The sequence below is a fragment of the Amblyraja radiata genome, chromosome 37, assembly GCF_010909765.2.
Source record: "Amblyraja radiata isolate CabotCenter1 chromosome 37, sAmbRad1.1.pri, whole genome shotgun sequence".
NCBI classification, from domain to species: Eukaryota; Metazoa; Chordata; class Chondrichthyes; order Rajiformes; family Rajidae; genus Amblyraja; species Amblyraja radiata.
This window is the reverse complement of record NC_045992.1, coordinates 3,961,761-3,984,617: the sequence shown is the minus strand read 5'-3', so window position 1 is coordinate 3,984,617 and position 22,857 is coordinate 3,961,761. Positions and strand designations below refer to the sequence as shown.

Sequence of the window (22,857 nt, the reverse complement as noted above, 5' to 3'; positions counted from 1 at the left end):
TGATTTGTTTGTGCTTGTTTGTCTGAGTATTTGTGCCAATGATGTTGCTGCAAGCAAGATTTTTGTGTGTACTAAAATCTCATCAGACACGTGCAGATAGTGTTGCCAACTGTCCCGTATTAGCCGGGACATCCTGTATTTTGGGCTAAATTGGTTTGTCCCATGTGGGACTGCCTTTGTCCCGTATTTGACTGCTACTACTCGGGGCGAGGGGACTGTCGGGTCGGAGCGCCGCGTCCAGCCGCGCCTCACCCATCCCGACGTAATGCAGCGTCCTGGCATGGAGCGCCTCGCCCGTGACCCAGCTGTCCGACTTTCGGACCATCGCTTACCACCGACACCACCCCCACCCCTCCTTCTCATGGTCGATCATCGGTTCCATGGATTCAATTCATCATCATTCCATGGAGGCCTCTCCACTATGTCTACATGGACAGGCATTATTGGCGGGTGAACTCAGCCTGATGTGCCTAATGGGGTGAACATTGAGTTTTTCCGGTTGCAGGCAACACTCTCCATGCCTTCCTTGCCCACTCCCGCCAGTCTACCCAGGTTCACTCTGCCTTTCTTCACCTCTTCCATCCCTAAAGGGCCTGTCCCACTGTACGAGGTAATTCAAGAGTTCTCCCGTGTTTTCCCCAATTCAAACTTGGCGAATGTCCGTAGTGGGTCTGTAGGAGTTTGTGGATGTCTCGTAGCGGCTCGTACGAGTAAAAAGTTACAATTTTTTTCATCACGAGTATTTTTGCACTCGTGGGCATTTTTCACAGTGTCGAAAAAACTTCACGAGTTTACCGGATTTCCCGAGCCGCTACGAGACATCCATGAACTCCTACGGACATTCTCCGAGTTCGAATCAGGGGAAAACTCAGGAGAACTCTTGAATTAGCTCGTACAGTGGGACAGGCCCTTAACTCCTCATTACCAAGACTCATTACCCTTCCTCGTCTACTTCTATCTGCCCTTCATCTGGTTCCATCAGATCTACCAGCCTCTACCCTTCCCACAACCAGCTCCGTTTGTCCATCATCTATTTATAACCAACACCCACCTCCCTCCATCTCATGTACGTGTACAGGATGTCTAGTCTTTGCATTCTACGTTCTGCACCAATGTCTTGACCTGAAACATTCACCACCCTCTGCCTCCACACCCGCTGCCTGACCAACTGAGTTCTTCCTGCAGTTTGCTTCAGCCTGATTAATGCTGTTGGGCTACTGAGTGGTGGTGGCCATGGGGACCTTGTAATTCTATGTCACTTTCAATGGCATAACTTTAATTCTATTCTTCACAAACCTTCACCTAATGGCCAAGAGCTGGTGGAGAAGGCCTACACATAAAATAGTTTCTTGAACTGACATTGAGAGATAGCATCTTCCCGTGAAGCCTTTCCTGAATGCATCAAGTCGGGGGGCTACTATATCTGCTCTCCAACCTGTACATATCTATAGCGGAGACATCATGTGCTGCCAGCCTCTCCCTCTCTTCATCTCTCTCCCCTCCCTCTCTCTCTGTCTCTCGCTCATGCGCTTGCTCTCTGTCTATCTCTGTCTCTCTGTCTCTCTCTCTGTCTCTATCACTCTCACTGTCTGTCTCTGTCTGTCTGTCTCTCTCTCTGTTTCTCTCTCTGTCTTTCTCTCTGTCTCTCTCTCTCTGTCTCTCTCTCTGTCTCTCTCTCTCTGTCTCTCTCTCTATGTCTCTCTCTCTCTCTCTCTCGCACACGCTCTCTGTCTCTCTGCCCCCCTCCAAAGGAAAGAGCTGCTTCCTCTCCCTCCTCGAATCTGGCAACATTAATGAGAAAGGGATTAGTGCTCTAATCCACAATCCCTCTTCAATCCATGTGCAGCATTGCAACTTCTTCCATAAACCATTTAACTGGATTATCACAATCCAGCTCAGCTCTCAGTGAAATCACAAACCTTTCACCCAAACTGCTTGTTGTTTAAAATATCTTACATTATTTATACTCAAAGCCTGATGAATGGAAAAACAAAATAAGCCCTTCTGTTGTGCAGCTGGGTCGCTTGGCAAAGGCAGCCAGAATCATGAATGACGCAGAGTAGGTCTCAATGGCTGAGAGCAATTGGGACTCATTGAGGATTTAATTCAGGGTTTAGGGATTCAGAGAGGAATGTATGGGGCTGGATTCATTCTACCGCAACCAGAGAGCAATGCTGAACTATTATCTACCTCTTTGATGACCCTCGGACTATCATTGCTGGCTTTGCCTTGCACTAAATGCTATTCATGACAGTCTGAAGAAGGGTCTCGACCCGAAACATCACCTGTTCCTTCTCTCCAGAGATGTTGCCTGTCCCGCTGAGTTACTCCTGCTTTTTGTGTCTATCTTCGGTTTAAACCAGCATCTGCAGTTCCTTCCTACACATTCCCTTATCATGTATCTATACACTGTAAGTGGATCGATTGTAATCATGTATTGTGTTTCTGCTGACTGGTTAGCACGCAACAAAAAGCTTATCGCAGTACCTGTGTACACGTGACAATAAACTAAACTGAGCTGAGGAGTAAGGATCCCCCTCTGGCTGCAGAGTTAAGACAGTGGGGACACAATCACAGACCATTTAGGACAGACATAAGGAGAGAATGTGAACGGTCTGGATCAGGGACTTGAGATGAGGAGTTATTGATTAAATTCAAACTGAATCCAACAAGAGAGACCAGGAGCTGTGAATTTACATTGACTGCAGTTGGACAGTCCTTCATGCATCATGGTAAATCTGTAGGATGTTGCTGGAGTTAGATAGACTAAATCTGCAAGGAAGGTGTGGGGTTAGGGGACTGTCTGAAGAAGGAGTCTGAAGAGGGGTCTCGATCTGAAACATCACCCATTCCTTCTATCCAGAGATGCTGCCTGTCCCGCTGAGTTACTCCAGCATCTTATGTCTATCTTTGGGATAGAGGGCTGTCCGTTTCTGCCCAGTTCATCCCTGTTAGTCCACACACTATTTGACCAACTAAAGCGCAGCCCTGATCTACCATCTACCTCACTGAAGATCCTCAGACCATCTTTAATCAATCTTTACTAGACTTTATCTTGTACTTAATGTTATTCTTTCATCCTGTATCTTCTTCTTCTTCTTCTTGCGAATAAAACATAAACCAAAGGAATAGTTAGATCTCAAGCCGGGTGTTGGGCAGCCAGGTTGTTGTCCCTGCGTCAATGTCTGCCAGGCCCTGAGCTCCATTTGGTGGGTGGTAGAGCGGGCATCCAGAGATGACATGCATGGTTGGCTGTCTGTTGTTCTGCTCCGCATTCACAGGCTGGGCTCTGGCGGAGGGAGCCCCCATCTCCACACGCTGGCATTGAAACGCCCAACTCCAGTACCAAGTCTGTTGAGCTTCACCAATGTTCCTCTGGGGAGATCAGACCCTGGACATCTCCTGCATCTGTACACTGTGGACAGTTTGACTGCAATCATGTACAGTCTTTCTGCTGACTTGATAGCACGTTAGTGAGTAGGAAGGAACTGCAGATGCTGGTTTACACTGAAAATAAAAGCAAAATGCTGGAATAACTCAGCGGGACAGGCAGCATCTCTGGAGAGAAGGAATGGGTGACGTTTCGGATCGAGACCCTTCTTCAGACTATTTAATGAGTGTTGCGATCCAAAGCAATGATTCAAGGTTTATGAATCTTGCAATTCCAGCCTGATTTGAAAAATTTAAACTATTTACAAACAGACACATATAAATGTTTAAGAAGGAACTGCAGGTGCCGGAAAATCGAAGGTAGACAAAAATGCTGCAGAAACTCAGCGGGTGAGGCAGCATCTCTGGAGCGATGGAAATAGGCAATATTTCGGGTCTGAAGAAGGGTTTCGGCCCGAAACGTTGCCTATTTCTTTCGCTCCAGAGATGCTGCCTCACCTGCTGAGTTTCTTCAGCATTTTTGACACATATAAATACCTCTTCATTGATGTTATAGAAAAAGCAGCAAAATTTTGTTTTTGAAACATGATCAATATTTATCTTGTATTACCCTGGTGCTATTTTGTGATGTTACACATCATCATTTCATTTTTCATCCAGGTAATATATAGCTTTATTACTTTTATTAATCATGCATGTCGGTGTCTTTGTGCCTGCACTGTATTATCCCGAGTGTTTGAAGGTTATCACGCATGTAAAACTGTGTAAAACAGATCTTCACAAATGAGGATTTGCAGATATTGGTTTACAAAACAAGATGCTGGAGTAACTCTGGGTCAGGTAGTTAGTGGTACTGTCTGACCTGCTGGGAGACGGGTTTGTCCCACTTTCCAGAGTCCTCTGCCGAGTTGAAAGGACCTTAAAAAAAAATCAAGATTTTTGTGATCTACGAACTCCTCCTCCCGACTATCTTTTTACTCGTGGACTCCTTTGTCATGCTGGAAAAAACGTCCCGACTTACCTGATGCCACGAGTACCTACGGCTGGCATAACGAGCCGCTACGATATATTTACGGACTCCTACGGACTCGCTACGGACATTCTCCGAGTTTGAATCAAGGGGAAGACTCGGGAGAATTCGTGAGTGACTCGGGAAAGTGGGACAAGGTCCTTTACTCCAGCATTTTATTAGATGACAGAATGATAATTTTTATCTCTTACCTTGTTTTTAAGATATTTAGAAACTGTAAAATTTCGGAGAACTGTATCAATCTGAGCGCTCTTAAAAATCGTAAACCTGTGAAAGGAAAAAGGACATTGTCAGCCAATCACCTCAGCATTTCACACTCAGACCTTGACTAACCACTGGGTTAGGCTGTGAATTACAATCATTAAACGGTCAGAACAGGGCTAACCTTTTGCTGGGGGAGATATAGATCTGGAGAATAAGGGAACACACAATTCAACAGATACACTTCGCTCAATAAACTCTCTGGACCTTAATTAAGTAAAAGATGCCTCTGTCAAGTTATTTTAATGAAGTAAAGGATTCAACCTGACAATGTATTTTCAGGAAACATCCAGATTGTAAGCATTTGATTTGAATGTGAATCTACATAACCAAGATGTACACTTAAAGGTGCCTTTGAAGGGAAGCTCAGCTTGAGTAGAAAATACCATTGATATAGCACGCTGTTTGAATATCTTCATTCAATAGCAGTGAAAACAGTAAAATACAACTAGGCGTAGTGTGGATTTACCTGTAATCAATCCTTGCCTTGGCTAAATGACTCAAATATTTACAATGGCCCCGTGTGGTGATTCAGACAATCGCCAGCCTTACACTGAACATCCTCCAAATGATTCCTACCATTCCATTGTAGCAAGGCCCGGTGAAACTCTTCCCCAATTAATATTAATTCCTATAGGTCTGAAAGGGTGAGAAGCAGAGACAAAAATGTACGGCTTGATTGTACCCGTGTACAGGTGGATTTGTCTCGATAGCGTACAAAGTATTTCACTATATTTTGGCACATGTGACACAAATTAACCAATACAATTATCAATACCAATGTCTGGTTTCCATATTGTGGAACATTGAAATCTTTGGAAGACTTTGGTATTTTGGAATTCCAATACCTTTGGAATCTTTTGATACTATGAATACATTTGGATATGACAATCCAAAGATATTTGGACATGTACGTGGATAAGAACATTTGAGGGGGATATGGGCCAAACATGGGCAGGTGGGACTAGCATGGGGCATCTATGGCTATGTTGGGCCGAAGGGCCTGTTTATGCTGTGTAACTCTCTGACTATTCTATCCTACTGTAGTTTTACTTTTTTAGAATAGTTTCTCGACCTATAAACTTTGCACATTTGACCCAGATGGCTTTTTCGTGCAGCCATTTTAAAAATTGAACTCTTCAGCTTACATTGCCTTTTCTCTTGCTTCTATGCTAGATGCAGGAAGATTGTTCCCGATGTTGGGAAAGTCCAGAACAAGGGGTCACAGTTTAAGGATAAGGGGGAAATCTTTTAGGACCGAGATGAGGAAAACATTTTTCACACAGAGTGGTGAATCTCTGGAATTCTCTGCCACAGAAGGTAGTTGAGGCCAGTTCATTGGCTATATTTAAGAGGGTTAGATGTGGCCCTTGTGGCTAAAGGGATCAGGGGGTATGGAGAGAAGGCAGGTACAGGATACTGAGTTGGATGATCAGCCATGATCATATTGAATGGTGGTGCAGGCTCGAAGGGCCGAATGGCCTACTCCTGCACCTATTTTCTATGTTTCTATGTTTCTAAAACGTAACACCCACACTGACGTGCCAATCATCAACCATGCTTCATTTGATAGAATCCTAATCGTGAGTCATCAAAAGTTCACCTTTAAAGGCAGTTGCGGGAAAGTGAAAGGAGAGGAATTTGAACAAGAGTTGGATGGGACTAGAGACGGAAATTAGCTACTGATTGGCTACAATCTCGCATATTTACATGCAAATGTTCATTAATATGCACTGTCCCTATAAACAAAACATTATTTATTATTTATTTATTATTAATTGGAGGCTCACGAGTTGCAACCTACAGTAACTGAACCCTGCAATCAAATTAGAAAGGCCGCCGCCTAAATAAATGAGATAGAAACGGGTTCATTTCAGAAAGTGCTCAAGGGACAATTCTAAGAGTTTTTGTTGATTATGTTAAGACAGGGGAGGGTGAGAAGGCCAATTATGTTTATCCGCTGCTTCTACAGTTCTTGAAAGGATTAAATACTTCTGCAGCGCAGTGTTCACAGACATCGGCAATATAATCAATTCTGTCCTAATTGCTTTCAGAAAACAGAGGTTATAACTAAACAGGTAGGGAAAAGCTCCCAGTCTCCATCTCTCAGAAGATGAATGCTGGTCGATCACAAAAACACTAAATCCCTTAATTCATGTTTTGCAAGAATAGGTCAGGTAATTCATTGTTTTGTTCAGAAGGGCGGACAATGAGGCCAGGGATGATCACACAAGACCATGTCAAGCCTGCTGATTGAACTCGAGTGGAGTACAGGAACCATTACCTCTCAAGGATGGCTTGCAACAAAAGAGAGGTATGTGATCAAAAAGAACAGAAGTTTACGCGATCTCTCACTTTCCATTGTGAGGATGTAGAAGGTGAGCCACATAAAAACACAGGAAGGGACCAAGAGAATTTAATAAACTAATAATTGCAATAATGGTTAGATTTCTGTGCAGCATGACAGATTGCAGGGTTTTTGATAAGCTTGTTCAACATTAGCACAACGGAGCATTGCTTGCAGTTTTGGTCACCCAACTACAGGAAGAATGTGGAGGCTTTGGAAAGGGTGTAGTAGAGGTTTACCCAAGTGATGCCTGGAACAGGGGGGGGGATTAACTACAGAGAGAGGTTGGATAGACTTTGATTGCTTTCTCTGGAACACCAGAGGTTGCGGGGAGACCTGATAGAAGTTTATGAATAATGAAAAACATGGATCGGTGGACAGCCAGAATTTTTGTTGCAGGATGGAAAAGTCAAATACTAGAGGGCATTGCTTTAAGGTGAGAGGGGCAAAGTTGAAAGGAGGTGTGTGGGGTAACTTTTTTACATGAGGGACTGGTGAGTGCCTTGAATGTGCTGGCAGGTCCGGTAGTTGAGACAGATATGATAGTAGCATTTGAGCGTTTTGGATAGACATATGCAGGGAGCAGAAGGTACAGAGTTTATTTACAGGCAAATAAGAGATAGCATTATGTTTAGCACTGACATTGTGGGCCGAAGGGCCTTTTGTTGTGCTGTACTGTTCTATGAGATCTTAGCAACTGATGTTGAGAATTTGGTAAAATGTGGTAGTAGAAACATTCTGGAATTAAACAAAAAATATATTAAAAGGACTTTCAATCCAGTGGTCTGACTACAGAGATATGTAGAACAAATAGCTGCTATAAACAGGAGGCAGCATGTGAATATACAGAGGGCATTAACCAGTGGAACATCAAGTCTCTTGGAAAAAAGACAAGTTGCAAACTACAAAATTATTTGTTGCCCCAATATTCAATGTTTTTAATTTTTACAGATATATGAATATAGAAATCAAATACCTAGCAGAGTATTCAGAATCTTGGGATCATTCACAGAATCTCGATCAAAGGAAATGCGGGGCAAGAGAGAAGCCATAATCCCAGTTAAATTGTTAATGTCAGAACCATGAGACTGCTCACACCCCGACACAAACTTTGTTCACACAGAGTTGGCTTCCAGTTAGCTACAGTTTTAATCGTTTAACAAACAAATGCTTCAATATCGTCTAATATCGTTGTTAACGTATGAGGCAAGTCCTGGGTTTATTTGCACTAATGGGGCACTAGACAAATCTGGTCACTTTGGGGTGAATCTTGAGGCAGCTCTGGTGACATTGCGTCAGCTTCTGAAGAGCTGGAGCCAGACCTTTAGAGGATGGACAGAAAGTGCTGGAGCAACTCAGCAGGTCAGGCAGCATCTCTGGGGAAAAAGAACAGGTGACGTTTCGGGGTCGGAACCCTTCCTCAGACTTTAGAAATGAAGTAAAAAAAACAAAAGAGAGAATATGATTGCATGACTACCAAATGAACTCTACTGCACAACTCAGGGTGGGTCAGATTTCAGGGTGGATCTGATTTCAGAGTGGGTCTGATTTCAGGGTGGACCTGATTTCAGAGTGGGTCTGATTTCAGGGTGGACCTGATTTCAGAGTGGGTCTGATTTCAGGGTGGACCTGATTTCAGAGTGGGTCAGATTTCAGGGTGGATCTGATTTCAGAGTGGGTCTGATTTCAGGGTGGGTGGGTGTTTGAGGGAGGGAAGGAGAGAGAGATGGGCCCAGTACTCCAGACCAAGTGAGCTTACCCCAGTAGAACACAAACTGATAGCAAGAAGCCAGAGAGCTCTCTTGTTGTTCCTTGTCTGCATTATGGCCGTGGCTGGCTCGGATGCGATACCCATTCTGGAAGAGGTCTCCCAGGGACTTCTTGCGTCGCCTGGTACTCTGGACAGCCTCGCTGCAAGTGGCGCCATTCGGTGCACGGTAGACTAAGATTTTGCTTGGAATCATGGTTTTTACAAAGTTGACCTCAACAAGAGGCGGCTTGTCTCATCCCTGGTCTTCTTGCAAGTCCATCAACATTTCAAAGCAAGAACGATTATTGCAGCCAAGTCCCTTTACTGGACGTATTCAACGTTCTCCAGTGATCACCTCAAGGCTCCCAACTACACTGCCTCAGCAACAAAGCAGTTCTTGTAAAGAAGAAAGACTTGGCATTTCTGTAGCACCTTTCACAACCTGTGCATATCCCAAAGAGCTTGGCAGCCAGTGACGTGATCTTGAAGTGCGATTGTTATTTGGAGATATATCATGTGTTTCCGATCATGGGGCGAGCAGCAATTCTGCCCACTGCGCTGAGGGTCGGTTGCCAAAGTGTCGACCAGGATACACGACGGTGGGAAATGAACAGAAGCGTTTGACGCAGTGACCTCCCACTCACAGCTTGATCCACGCTGGAGCAAAGCCTCGTGCAGCATTTTCTATCAGGATATTACCACGTAAGCTGCTTTGTTGCTCGCCTGGGAGAATCAGCCTTTGGCTGCCAAGAGCAGGCTCGCTGTTTGTGGAGCAAGCTATTGCCATGGCCAGCGTGCGGAGTCTCCAGCTTGCTACGTTGCTCTATTCACAGGTTCTGTCCGGTCCCGTTTCCAGCAGACAGACAGACCCCTACGATCAACCAAGGCACCAACCCCGCCCCCCCCCCCCCCCCTCCGACTAACTGGTGCATTCGCCCAACCCCTCTGGGATTTAGCAGAGCCGAAATGAAAAAAATAATAATCCTAACTTAATCACAAGTCCACAGCACTGATGTTGTGCTCCACTTTCTTGGGAAATTGCCTGAAGGCTTGTGATAGAACGTAGATAATGAAAGCTTTTTTCAACTAAAGTCGTGCAAACAGTTGTCAAATTTAACTTAGAGAGTGGCATCGTTCTTGTGCAATATGTAATTTGTGTATTAAACATCAATGAGCTCAATAGGATCTTGAAGAAAATATAAGGATAAAACAAAATGATTGCTTGGAAAATCACTCAGCTTTCTCTGACACTGCTCCACACAGTTCTACAGACTATAGTTTCTATGGAAGGCAATTAACTAGAACGTCAGTGATAACACTCTGCTAAATCAAAGCAACTTGTAAACAGACAAGAGCCAATGGACTACATTTGGATTAAATGCTGCCATGAGGGAAGAAAGTTGATGTGAATTGTAACTGAAGAGATATCAGTCATATATTTAGGTAGAGGACCCAATATTATTCATGTATAAAGAAGCTGCAATTGTAGAATTTCATTGTTTGAATTCCAAAATATCCTGCTCATCCATCAAATGCCATCCATGAAGTGACCAGCCCATACAATAAGTGCTTGTCGGGTGTCTATCCAGGGCTCAGTGTGTTGGCTGATACACGCCAAGTTCCAGGAGTATGTGAGAGTTTAGTTTAGTTTAGAGATTCAGCGCAGAAACAGACCCTGCGGCCCACCGGGTCCGCGACGAGCGGACAGTATCGCCACAAATAGAACACGCTTTTTTAAGAGCTTCTTCCCTGCAACAGTGAGACTCTTGGCCAAAACACAACAAAATGAACTGATGTCCTGATATAGTGTTTGTGCAAGTTACAATGCTCTATGTGTCTTCTGTGTGTCTTTTTAAATTTTTTAAAATTTTTTAATTTTTAATTTTAATTTTTAACTTAACTTGACTCTCTGAATAGCCGCACAAGAGTTCCTATGTGTGTAAGCACAAATGGCAAATAAAGTTTTTGACCTTTGACCTTTGACCAGCGATCCCCGCTCATTAATACTATCCTACACCCACTAGGGACAATTTTAACATTTACCAAGCCAATTAACCTACAAACTTGTACGTCTTTGGAATGTGGGAGGAAACCGAAGATCTCGGAGAAAACCCACGCAGATCACGGGGAGAACGTACAAACTCCGTACAGACAGCATCCATATTCAGGATCGAACCCGGGTCTCCGGCATGCATTCGCTGTATGGCAGCAACTCTACCGCTGCACCACCGTGACAGCCTGAGATCCATATAAAAGATTAGTTAAGTCACAGTAGGAGAAATACCCAACTTACACCTAACAGATGCCCGCTCAACCTGCTATGTTACTCCAGCAGATTATAAACACGGAGATGCTGGTTTACTAAAAAGAAACAAAATGCTGGAGTAACTCAGTGGGTCAGGCAGTATCTCTGGAGTATGTGCATATGTGATGTTTCACCTGTAGAAGGGCCCAGAGCCAAAACATCACCTATCCATGTTCTCCAGGGATGATGCCTGACCCACCGAATTACTCCAGCACATTGTTCCTTGTATTCCTCCAGCTGATAGTTTGGTGCTCCAGATAGCAACACCTGCAGTCTTGTGTACCTGCCTCAAGTTCTTGTCGCTACACAGCAAGTAGGCAGTGACCACCACAGAAAGCATCTTGGAGAAACATCGCAATTTGTTGCAATGCGAACTTACATCATCAGCACATGCGTGAAGAAATGTGAGCTGAAGTACAATGCTTGTTTATTTCGCAGAAACAAGGAACTGCAGATATTGGTTTACCCAAAGTGACACAAAGTGCTGGAGTAACTCAGCGGGTAAGGCAGCATCCCTGTAGTAACAAGGATAGGTGATGTTTTGGCTGACCCTGTGTCTTTTATTTATTGTGTTATATATATATAATAAACATATATATCTATAATACTAAAAGTTTGATCTTGACCACTTCCTGTTGTTCTGCATATTGATTTTAGAAAAAACGCTGCCACTTACGGCTGTCATTTTTTGCCATCTTACTCAGAGTGCCCCTCCGCTGCGCAGGACAAGAGGATTTTTCCCATTGATGAAAAATAAAAGGTATTAGTGTTTAAAACCACGCCCCTTCCAGAGGGACTATAAAACCCGGAAGTGTTGAGTGCCTCGGTCAGTCTCTGCCAGATGGGGGAGCTAAAGGGTCACGTCTCTCAGTCTGAGCTGTGAATAACACTGAACACATGTCTACTAAACTGTGAGTGGTTTTACTGACCTGTCAGTGCCCTTAATGTGGTTTGAAAATATAGTTTGGAAATGCTAAAGCTGTGTTGCCTTTGGTTTGGAAATGCTAAAGCTGTGTTGCCTTTGGTTTGGAAATGCTAAAGCTGTGTTGCCTTTGGTTTGGAAATGCTAAAGCTGTGTTGCCTTTGGTTTGGAAATGCTAAAGCTGTGTTGCCTAATTAAAGTTGCCTTGCCTAATTAAAGTTGCCCTGCCTAATTAAAGTTGCCTTGCCTAATTAAAGTTGCCTTGCCTAATTAAAGTTGCCTTGACTAATTAAAGTTGCCTTGACTAATTAAAGTTGCCTTGCCTAATTAAAGTTGCTTTGCCTTCTATATAATTTAAATTCTAATCTTGACCACTTCCTGTTTGCGCTTCCTATTGATTTTAGAAAAAATGCTACCACGTACGGCTGTGAATTTTGGCCATCTTACTCAGAGTCCCCCTCCGCTCATCAGGTGCTGAGGATTGATGAAAAATAAAAGAGTTATTAGTGTTAAATAAATGTTGAGATTCTCTCTCCTGTCAATCATGCCATGAAGGCCATGCCCCTGCCAAACCAAAGGCAGAGATAGATCGATTATTGAATCTTATGGGTGTCGGGGTAATGGGGAGAAAGCAGGAGAATGGGGTTAGGAGGGAGAGGTAGATCAGCCATGATTGAATGGCAGAGTAGACTTAGAGGCATAGAGTGATACAGTGTGGTAACAGGTCCTTCGGCCCAACTTGCCTACATCGGCCAACATGTCCCAGCTACACTAGTCCCACCTGCCTGCGCTTGGTCCGTATCCCCGCAAACCTGTCCTATCCATGTACCTGTCTAACTGTTTCTTAAATGTCGGGATAGTTCCCAGCCTCAACTGCCTCCACTGGCAGCTTGTTCCATCACCCACCACTCATTGTGTGAAAAAGTTACCCCTCAGATTCCTATTAAATCTTTTCCCCTTCATCTTGAACCTATGCGCTCTGGTCCTGTAAATGTTTTCACTGTCATAGACACTCTCTGTTATTGTTCAGTCTGAGAATCCAAGAATCAACAGAAACATTGACAGGACTGTCAACTGAAGAAGGAACTCAACCCGAAACCACACCCATTCATTCTCTCCAGTGATGCTGCCGGTCCCGCTGAGTCACTCCAGCTTTTTGTAGGTATGTTGCAAATCCTACCTTCAGCGTCGCTGCAGGTCGGTCCCTGCCCATGTGCGCGATTTTGGCGCCGTTGAGAGGGGGGCGGGTATAAAGCGCGATTTTCCCTAGGCTATTCAAATCGAGGTTGTTCAGCCTACTTAGTTGCTGATGAAAAATCGCTGCGAGGTTCATTCGCTGCAGCTATTTTTAAACTTAATTGATTAATTTAATTGTTATAGTAGGTTAAAAATGATCCTCTAAACCCGCGACAACGGGACGGATCTCATACAGGGGACAACGGAAGGTAGGTTGTTTATTTTTACATTAAAAAGGGCTTCTTAAGATCCCTTTATACAAAGTTTTATGTTGCGAGTAGCTAATTTGGGGCCCCATTAAATCCCGCAGTATTTTTCTGGGCATATGGGGTACAAATCCACTGCAATGGGAACGTTCCAAACCAGCGTGTACCACAGAGTTCCACAGGATCCCACTCGAATGCTGATTTAAATGGCCATTAATTTACAGCAATTGAACACTAAATTCCTTCCATTTGGCCTATAAATTAATGTAAATGAGATTTTAAAATCATGTTTTATTGTGAATGCTTTGTGAATGTTATTTGGACACTTAGGCTATTTAAAAATGTTAATCTTTTCTTAAGAAATGGATAGATGTTTAGATCTAGTAATTGAAGTTTGGAATTAGCTACAATTGGGTAACTAACTAATTATATGCTTTAATTTCAGGTCATCCAAGTAAGATTGTTTCATATTTGTTTCAGAATGCTTCAATCTATAATAACTGAAAATTTCTTTCAGTTCTCTTAATTTTTAATAAAGTTATGGCCATTTCACTGTCCTCGATCACAGCTTTTGTGTTAAGTCAATGGAAAATCAATAGGGAACAAGATGCTAATTTCCGAGTATGAAAATAGCCATAACGTTTCTTAATACTGAAGATATGAAAGTGAATTAGGTGTCAAATTAAACTTATTTTTGTGCTTTATCTGATGGGATAAATTGCAGACTTGATTTTTAAAATCTCAAAATTTTGCATTGCTGTTTTTACAAATCATCTAATCTCCAATGGATGGTCCATGCCTCCGACAATCAGTAAAACAGCTTGGTGAGTTTTCGGCAACAAATGTGCAAATCTAGTCAACAAAACATTAAGAGTCAGCTGAGCATCGTGGTGCAATTGGATCAGGCATTGCTGACTGATTGCCTCTCTGTATGGAACTGTCGACACTGCCTCGTAGCTATGCCACCCTGTTCACGATGGATATCCACCCAATGCAGGCAATTTGGATTGTTGCAGATTAACTGGAAGTATCTTTTAGCATTCGATGTCCCAAACTGAACGGAAACTGAACAGAATGTGTTGTGCTGAAGGTCCTATTCCTGTGCTATGTGACACTGTGAGATGAATTATGTTCTTATTGAATATCAGAGAATGTTTAGGAGCCATATTATTGATTCCTGCTCTTTTTTTAATAATGCCTCCAATTTGGTCTAACAACGAGTCCTTGCTCGTGTTGGGAATCAAAAGAAAATTGTCATTGCAAAAACACAGTTCACATCCATCAGAATGTCCCAAAATGCTTCAATGTAATGGTTTTCAGGATAAGTCAGAGTTGTGAAGGAGGAAACATGACAAGCAATGTGTGCACAGCAATATTTTTTTTTTTTGAGATAGAAGCAGGATTAGGCCATTCTGCCCATCAAGTCTTCTCCGCCATTCAATCTATCTTTCCCTCTTAACCCCATTCTCCTGCCTTCTCCCCATAACCCGAAGCCCGTACAAATCAAGAATCTATCCACTGCAAGGGTTCCCAACCTGGGGTGAATTTAACCCCAGGGGCTAAATTTGTTGATTCTGGGTTTGTTAAAAACAGTATTTTATAATTTCCTCTTTGTTGGTTGCTTTATTATGGTAGTAGTGTAAACTCAAATGACTGAACAAAACATGGTGGGGATAAATTTACTTTCTAAAAGTTACTAGGGGGTAAACGGGACGAACAAGGTTGGGAACCCCTGATCTACTGTATCTCTGCCTTAAAAATATCCATTGACTTGGGCTCCACAGCTGTCTGTGGCAATGAATTCCACAGATTCACTACCCTCTGACGAAAGAAATTCCTCCTCATCTCCTTCCTAAAGGAACGTCCTTTAATTCTGAGGCTGTGACCTCTGCTCCTAGAATCTCCCACAAAGAGTCTCCCACAAACTCCACGGAGAGACACCCCACCAGGGAGCCATCCTTGTAACATAGACATAGAAACATAGATAATAGTTGCAATAGTAGGCCAATCGGCCCTTCAAGCCAGCACCGCCATTCAATATGAGCATCCTAAATCAGTACCCCATTCCTGCTTTCTCCCCATATCCCTTGGTACCGTTAGCCCTAAGAGCTATATCTAAACGACCTGTCCCACTTTTATGATCTAATTCACGACCTCTGCCGAGTTTGCCCTTGACTCATACTCGCAGCATGGTCATCACAAGGTCTTAGGAGGTCATAGGTAGGTTGTAGCAGGCCGTGATGCTAGTCGTAGGTACTCGTGGCATCAAGTAGGTCGGGGCGTTTATCTAGGCCTGATGAAAAATGTCCACGAGTTAAAAAGGTTGTGAATTAGGTCATGAAAGTGGGACAGGCCCTTGAAAACATCCAGTGAATTGGCCTCCACTGCCTTCTGTGGCAGAGAATCCCACAGATACACAACTCACTGGGTGAAAAGGTTTTTCCTCACCTCAGTTGTAGCTCCAATCTCTGGGGCACCATCAGAAGCATCATGAAAATGCTCATCATTCCAGTAAATCCTGAAAACCCCAATCACAACCCACTTAACCTGGGAAACTATGCAGTGAACTCCTACACTGTGCAGGGGATTGAGAAAGGAAGAAAATAAGCTAAGACATAATTCATTAGCAAAACAAATCAAGATGAGAATGAAGTTTGGATTAATCTTTTCAAAAGCAAATTATTTTCTTGGTGGCAGCGGAAAAAAAACTATTATTTTTAATGCAAGTTTGTTTGATCTTGACCCAATGTCAAAGTAAAATTAGGAAAAACTCCAGTAAAATAAAGAGTAGTGAAGCTCCGTGGCTATTGATCGAAGCAATCTGTCACCTGCCTTAACAGTGGACATTGATATGCATCCAGTTGACATGTGCAACTTTATAAAATAATAGATCTTCTGAAAATAATATTTCAAAGTTATTTGTCAATATAAAACAGTCGCAGCAGATTGATCACCAAAGGGAAAAACACAATTTTTCTTTTGAAAGAATCATTAAAAGTTTGCAATATAGGAGCAGCGGAGGCCATTCTGCCCATAATAATTGTGCTGGTCAAAAGCAGCTGCCTGGACTAATCCCATCTATATCCTGCATGATATAGACACAAATTGCTGGAGTAACTCAGTGGGACAGGCAGCATCTCTGGAGAGAAGGAATGGGTGTCATTCCGCTGAGTTACTCCAGCTTTTTGTGTCTATCTTCGGTTTAAACCAGCATAAACTAAAATCTGGCAACCATTTATGTCATTTCTTGCACAGAAGAATATTGGCACATAACACAAACCTATCTACATGCTAAACCATCTATTTGAATGAAATTATGAGTAAGGGATAGAAGACAAGAGAGTTAGAAGCTTTAGAAACAAGAGTCTTCACAAAGATGTATTGCACTGAACATCTCCCTATGTACTGTAATCACCTTCTGCACTTTACTGATGTATTTATTTATTTTTATTTACCTTTTTTCCCCCCTCATTATTTTTTTATTATTTATTTAAATGTTGTTTTTATAAACATGCCTGTCCATATTGTTTGTATAATACTCAAATGCTCTGTTTTGATATTTACATTTGGGGAAAATGAGCTTGGATTATGGCAACATAATCTGTACCCATTCTTTGGCCAGGACTCACCCCACAGAGCCCAGTCCCTCCACGCACTAGAGTCTCCCAACCCTTGCAGAGTAGTTATTAAGATGGCTGATCCGTGGGCAGTTGCTGCTGGGACACAAGTCGGGGCCTGATCAACCCCGGCTGGGTCACCTGGGCAAGGGTGTCTGATGTTGTGAGACCCGTTACACCCGATGACCCCAGGACACATCACTGAGGATGCATCCCAGCGCATCGAGAAGATGTACATATTTTCACATTTATTAAAAAAATAATAAAAATAAATAAAATAAATAAACCAGCATCTACAATTCCTCCATACACATATATCCTGCAGGACACAGCTCGTCAAGTGCACAGCCAAATACTATTTCAATACAGTGACACCCTCTGCCTTCACAACCCTTTGAGGCAATGTTGCCTGTGCAGATGCTGCCTGACTCTGTGAGTTCCTCCAACACTTTGTGCTTTGTTCAGGTCATTTCAAAGTGAATAAGAGTTCTCACAGGAAAGTATGGTCACTGACTTAGTGCAGGCGATACAAGAGCCACCTGCAAACAGCGAGCAACCACACAGCAGCAACGAAGGGTCTCAACCTGAAACGTCACCCATCCTCTCTCCACAGATGCTGCCTTTCCCGCTGAGTTACTCCAGCATTTTGTGTCTATCTTCGCTTTAAACCAGCATCTGCAGTTCCATTTCTACGCAGTAAATAACTGGATCAGTAGCACCGATGAAGTGAGATGAAGAAAAATGTTGGTTTGGACACAGAGAAGAACACTCTCGTTCTTTACTGACCAGTGCCATGGGATCATTGGATGCAGCTGAGAGTGAAGGTTTCATGATGAAAGGTGGCAACACTGACAGTGCGGCACTCCCTTAATGCACCGTTGACCAGCCTCCATAACGGGACGAGGGCCACAGCTTTGCAACGGGAGCAAGAGACATTGATTTTGTTTAGTTTCATTTTACAATTGACAGGTTTACCAAGGCACAGTGAAAAGCTTTTTGTCACGTACTATCCAGTCAGCAGAAAGACTATACATGATTACAATCAAGCCGCCCACAGTGTACAGTCAGGATAAAGGGAATAACATTTAGTGCGAGATAAAGTACAATAAAGTCTGATTAAAGATATTTTGAATGTCTCCAATAAGGTAGATTGGAGGTCAGGACCGTTCTCTAGCTAATAAGAACAGTTGAATCAGTTGCCTGATGGCACCTGGAAAGAAATTGTCCTTGAATCTGGAGGTATGCATTTTTAAACTTCGGTACCTCTTGACTAATGGGAGAGGGGAGCAGAGGGAATGAGGAGGTGAGACTGATTCTTAATTATGCTGGTGGCCTTGCTAAGGCAATATAAAGTGTAGATGGAGTCAATGGACACAAAATGCTGGAGTAACTCAGCGAGTCAGGCAGCATCTCTGGAGAGAAGGAATGGGTGACGTTTCGGGTCAAAACCCTTCTTCACACTGGGAGTCAGGGGAGAGGGAAACTAGAGGTATGAAAAGGTACAAAGAACAAAAGTGCTTCCAACATTTTTAGTGTCTCCTTCAGATATCGAGCATCTGCAACCTTTTTTTGATTTACTTTAGTGCAAGTATGTTCACATTTATTGTCACATGCACCAATTGGTACGGTGAAATTTGAGTTACCATCCAGGCATGAAAAGAACAAATCAAGGCCAGTCAAGATGACCAAGGAAGGATGGACCACTGGGCTGTCAGCTGCCCAAGCGAAATATGAGATGCTGTTCCTCCAATTTGCGTTCAGCCTCACTCTGACAATGGAGGAAGCTCAGGACTGAAAGGTCAGTGTGGGAATAGGAAGGGGAATTAAAGTGTTAAAAACTGGGAGATCAGGTAGGTCCAGGCGGACTGAGCGAAGGTGTTCAGCGAAACGATCGCCCAGTCTGCGTTTGGTCTCAACGATGTATAAGAGTCCACATCTGAAGAGATTTGCTAGTGGAAATGTCGGAAAGCTCGATAGACGACCAGCATTTAAGAAAGATCCCACGAGGGATGTTCCACAGAGATGCTTTCAACCAGTCCCCCTATACTGGACAAAAAAAGGCGCCATCACACATATCGATTAAAAATGAAGCTGCATTAATCACCATTGTTTCCCTGTCAATATACCAAACATTCCCACTCTTTAACGTAACATAATAACTGAACTCTGAAGAAAAGTTTAAATTCATTCATTTTGTAATTCATTAGCTGAGAATGATTAATAAATACTTGTGTTACATTTAAGGTATGCTGTGCAGGTTAGTACAATCACAAAAATGGCACTGTTTTTAACTAAGTAACAGACTGCTGGATCAGGCAACATCTGCGGAGGGAGGTGGACAGACAACATTTTGATGTTGGGAGCCTTCTTCAGACTGACCAAAACATTGTCTGTCCATACCTTCTGCAGATACTTCCTGATCTGCAGGGTTACTCCTGCAGTTTGTTGTTTTTTCCTCAATATTCCAGTCTCTGACTGCTGTTGCCTGAAGTGATGTTCATATGAACAGGCTCACACATCGCAGCTCCAGACCGACACCACTAGGGGGCACCAGAAGGCCGTCTCAGCTTCTACACAGGCAGGGCTGATCTATAGTCCACTTAGTTAAGTTAAGTTTAGTTTAGAGATATATCATGGAAACAGGCCCTTCGGCCCATCGAGTCCGCACCCACCAATGATCCCCGCACATTGACACTATCCGAACACTAGGGACAATTTACACTACAAATCTGTACGTCTTTGGAGTGTGGGCAGAAACCGAAGCTCTCGGAGAAAACCCATGCAAACGTACAAACTCCCTACAGACAGCGCCCGTAGTCGGGATCGAACCCAGGTCCCTGGTGCTGTAAGTGCTGTAAGGCAGCAACTCTACCGCTGCGCCACCGCGCCACTGGCTTGGTACTTTGGCGAGTCTTATCCCGAGCGGTAGAGGTAGGGGTAGGGAGAGGGAGAGGGAGAGGGAGCGAGAGAGGGAGAATGAGGGCAAAAAGAGAGAGGAAGAGAGGGGGAGGGGGAGATGGGGAGAGGTTGAGAGGTTGAGGGGAGAGGGAGAGGGAGAGATAGGAAAGGGGAGAAAGATAGGGAGAGGGACGGGGAAGAATGATGGGGACGGGATGAGAAAGGGACGGGGTGAGAGGGTGGGGGAGAGAAGGATGGGGGAGAGAGGGACAGACGAGACAGGGAGAGGGAAAAGGTGAACAGCCACGGGGTTGGGAGCCTAAAGCTGAAGAGCATAGGTTTCAGGTGAGAGGGCAAATATTCAATAGGCACTGGAGCCTTTAGCCCACCGTGCCCGTACTATCCAGCGATCCGTGCACACAACCACTATCCTACACACGAAGGATAATTTGCAATGGCAGCGTTTTCACTGAGAGGGTGGTGGGCAGATAAAAAGAGCTGCCAGGGAAATTGCTCGAGGCGGGTACAATTGCGACATTCAAAATAACGGGGCAGGAACATTTTGATATGAAAGGTTTGGAGGGATATGGACCAGGCCTGGGGAAATGGGTCGCTCAGTTAGAAAGCTTGGCCAGCAGGGATGAGTTGGGCCAAAGGGTCTATTTCCATGCTGGATGGCTCTTTGCCTCTGAGATTCTGGAGAAGATCAGATTGGCCATGGTGGGATTAGGGTTTATTTTCTGCTCACACAGATCTCCAGATTTTCTGTCCTTCCAGAGACAGAAATAGATGTTTGTACCAATTGTCAACAGTAATATCCCTTCAAAAACAAGCATATTAAATATACATTTCCTTGCAAAGATTGCCGTGTCCTAGTTATCAATGTGCATGCAATAGCTGATCCTCAGTTTTTTATGGATTATTTAAATCCTTACATGGTAAAGAATGAAATTGAGATCTTTAACTGCTCAAACCATCTGTTCATACAGTGAAACCTGCAGTTTTTCCACAATTACCAAACTGAAGTCAAGCGGAGGTCAGCTCCGAATTTTGTGACTTCAGAATTTACCCAGAATATGATGAAATGCTTCAATGCTCTGCGAATGGAATCCGAGAGGTGTTCTTCATTCATTTCAAACAGGTCAGAGTACTACTGATGGCTAAGGTTTCTTGAGATAGACACAAATGCTGGAGTAAATAACGGGTCAAGCAGCATCTCTGGAGAGAAGGATAGGTGACGTTTCGGGTCACGACCCTTCTTCAGAAACATCATCTATTCCTTTTCTCCAAAGATGATGCCCGACCCGCTGAGTTACTCCAGCACTTTGTTTCTATCTTTGGTAAAAACCAGCATCTGCAGTTCTTTGTTTCTGCAAGGTTAAAGCCCTGTCCCACTGTACGAGTTCATTCAAGAGCTCTCCCGAGTTTTAAAAAAAAAATCAAACTCGTGGAAGCATGTAGAATATACGTTGCGGGTACGTCGGAGCTCGGGGACGTCTCTTAGCGGCTCCTAACACTAACGGCAGGTACTCGGGAAACGCCGTAAGCTCGGGAAGACTCGTGAAGTTTTCTCACCATGTTGAAAAATGTCCACAAGAGCCCCGAGTACCTATGAGCGGCCATTACCGTAAATCTCCAAGTTTGAATCAGGGCAAACTCGGGAGAACTCTTGAATGAACTCGTACAGTGGGACAGGGCTTTTACTCAAGAGTCAAATCAAGAGTGTTTCCTTGTCATACGTACCGAAACAGCGCAATTAAATTCTGATGTGCAACAGCACGACATTTTTGTAAACAGAGTGCTCAATAGATAGCATAATAAATCAATTAATAAAGTCTCTATTGAGATGCAAGGAGAGGGAAGGATTATATTCCATGTTTTTCTTCACTCCTTACAATGCTGTGTACGACAGTGATCAAAACTTCTACGGTGTGGATGGTCGTTGGCTCGCTAGGAGCTCATCCGCCCTTTGATCCTGCTGGTTTTTGGTGCTGCTGGGGGTCCACAGCCCCCTCCTCACCAGGCAAACCAGGTGGGGAGACGGTTTAGTTGCCGACTATCCCGTTTCTGGTGCAACTCTACCTCTGCGTCACTGTGCCATCTCCTGCTTAGTCTGGGGCTCTATAGCGTAGTTGGGAGGTGAGCTTAGTTGTGTTTGCCCATCTAAATGTTTATCCAAAACCAAAACTCTCCAACAAGGCAGTGTAGGTTTGGGCAAATGAGTAAAGAAGCCATAAGATGTCACTAATACATTTCTCAATATTTTTTACACCGGTTTTCTACCAGATGAGTGACAATGGAAGCTGGGGACATTTCTCAGCAGGGTCCTTTTTGGGGTGGATAGGTATGAGGTCATTCCCCATCTCCAAGAGCCAAGAACCCACTGGGGAGAGAAGGTGGCTTGTTGATCTTTCGGATGTGGAGTTGGCCTTCATACCGAGCCTTCATGAATGGCCCTCACCCAGATGGACTGGTCTGGGTGAAAAGGAAAGTTGGATGAACTTTAGTTTAGTTTAGAGATACCACGCGGCAACAGGCCCTTCGGTCCACCGCATCCGTGCTGACCAGCGATCACACCGCACATTAGCACTGTCCTACACACAAGGGACAATTTACAATCTTTACTGAAGCCAATTAACCTCCAAGTCTATCCGTCTTTGGAATGTGGGAGGAAACTGAAGCACCCGGGGAAGACTCACACGGTCACGGGGAGAACGTACAAACTCGGTACAGATCAGTTAGGATCGAACAGTCAGGATCGAACCTGGTTCTCTGGTGCTATAGAGCAGCAATGCCACTGTGCCTCCCCAGAATTATTATTTTATTAATACGGCTGTTACAAATATTCCATATTTTATTAGCATCGTCAATCATGAATGTATAGATTGCTGGGCT

At 43.8% G+C, this 22,857-nt stretch overlaps 1 protein-coding gene across 17 annotated transcripts in view; it reads right to left on the bottom strand.

The window, feature by feature from the left end:
- The window catches only part of kcnma1 (potassium calcium-activated channel subfamily M alpha 1), a 525,320-nt gene that overhangs the window by 213,229 nt on the left and 289,234 nt on the right, over positions 1-22,857 (bottom strand). For all 17 annotated transcript variants that reach the window (XR_004410008.1, XM_033012640.1, XM_033012641.1 and 14 more), the window contains one exon: positions 4,612-4,687. Coding sequence is in view for 16 of the 17 variants with exons in the window: in XM_033012640.1 (XP_032868531.1) it covers positions 4,612-4,687 (76 nt within the window). In the remaining variant the exon portion in view is untranslated. The remainder of the gene's footprint in view (positions 1-4,611; positions 4,688-22,857) is intronic.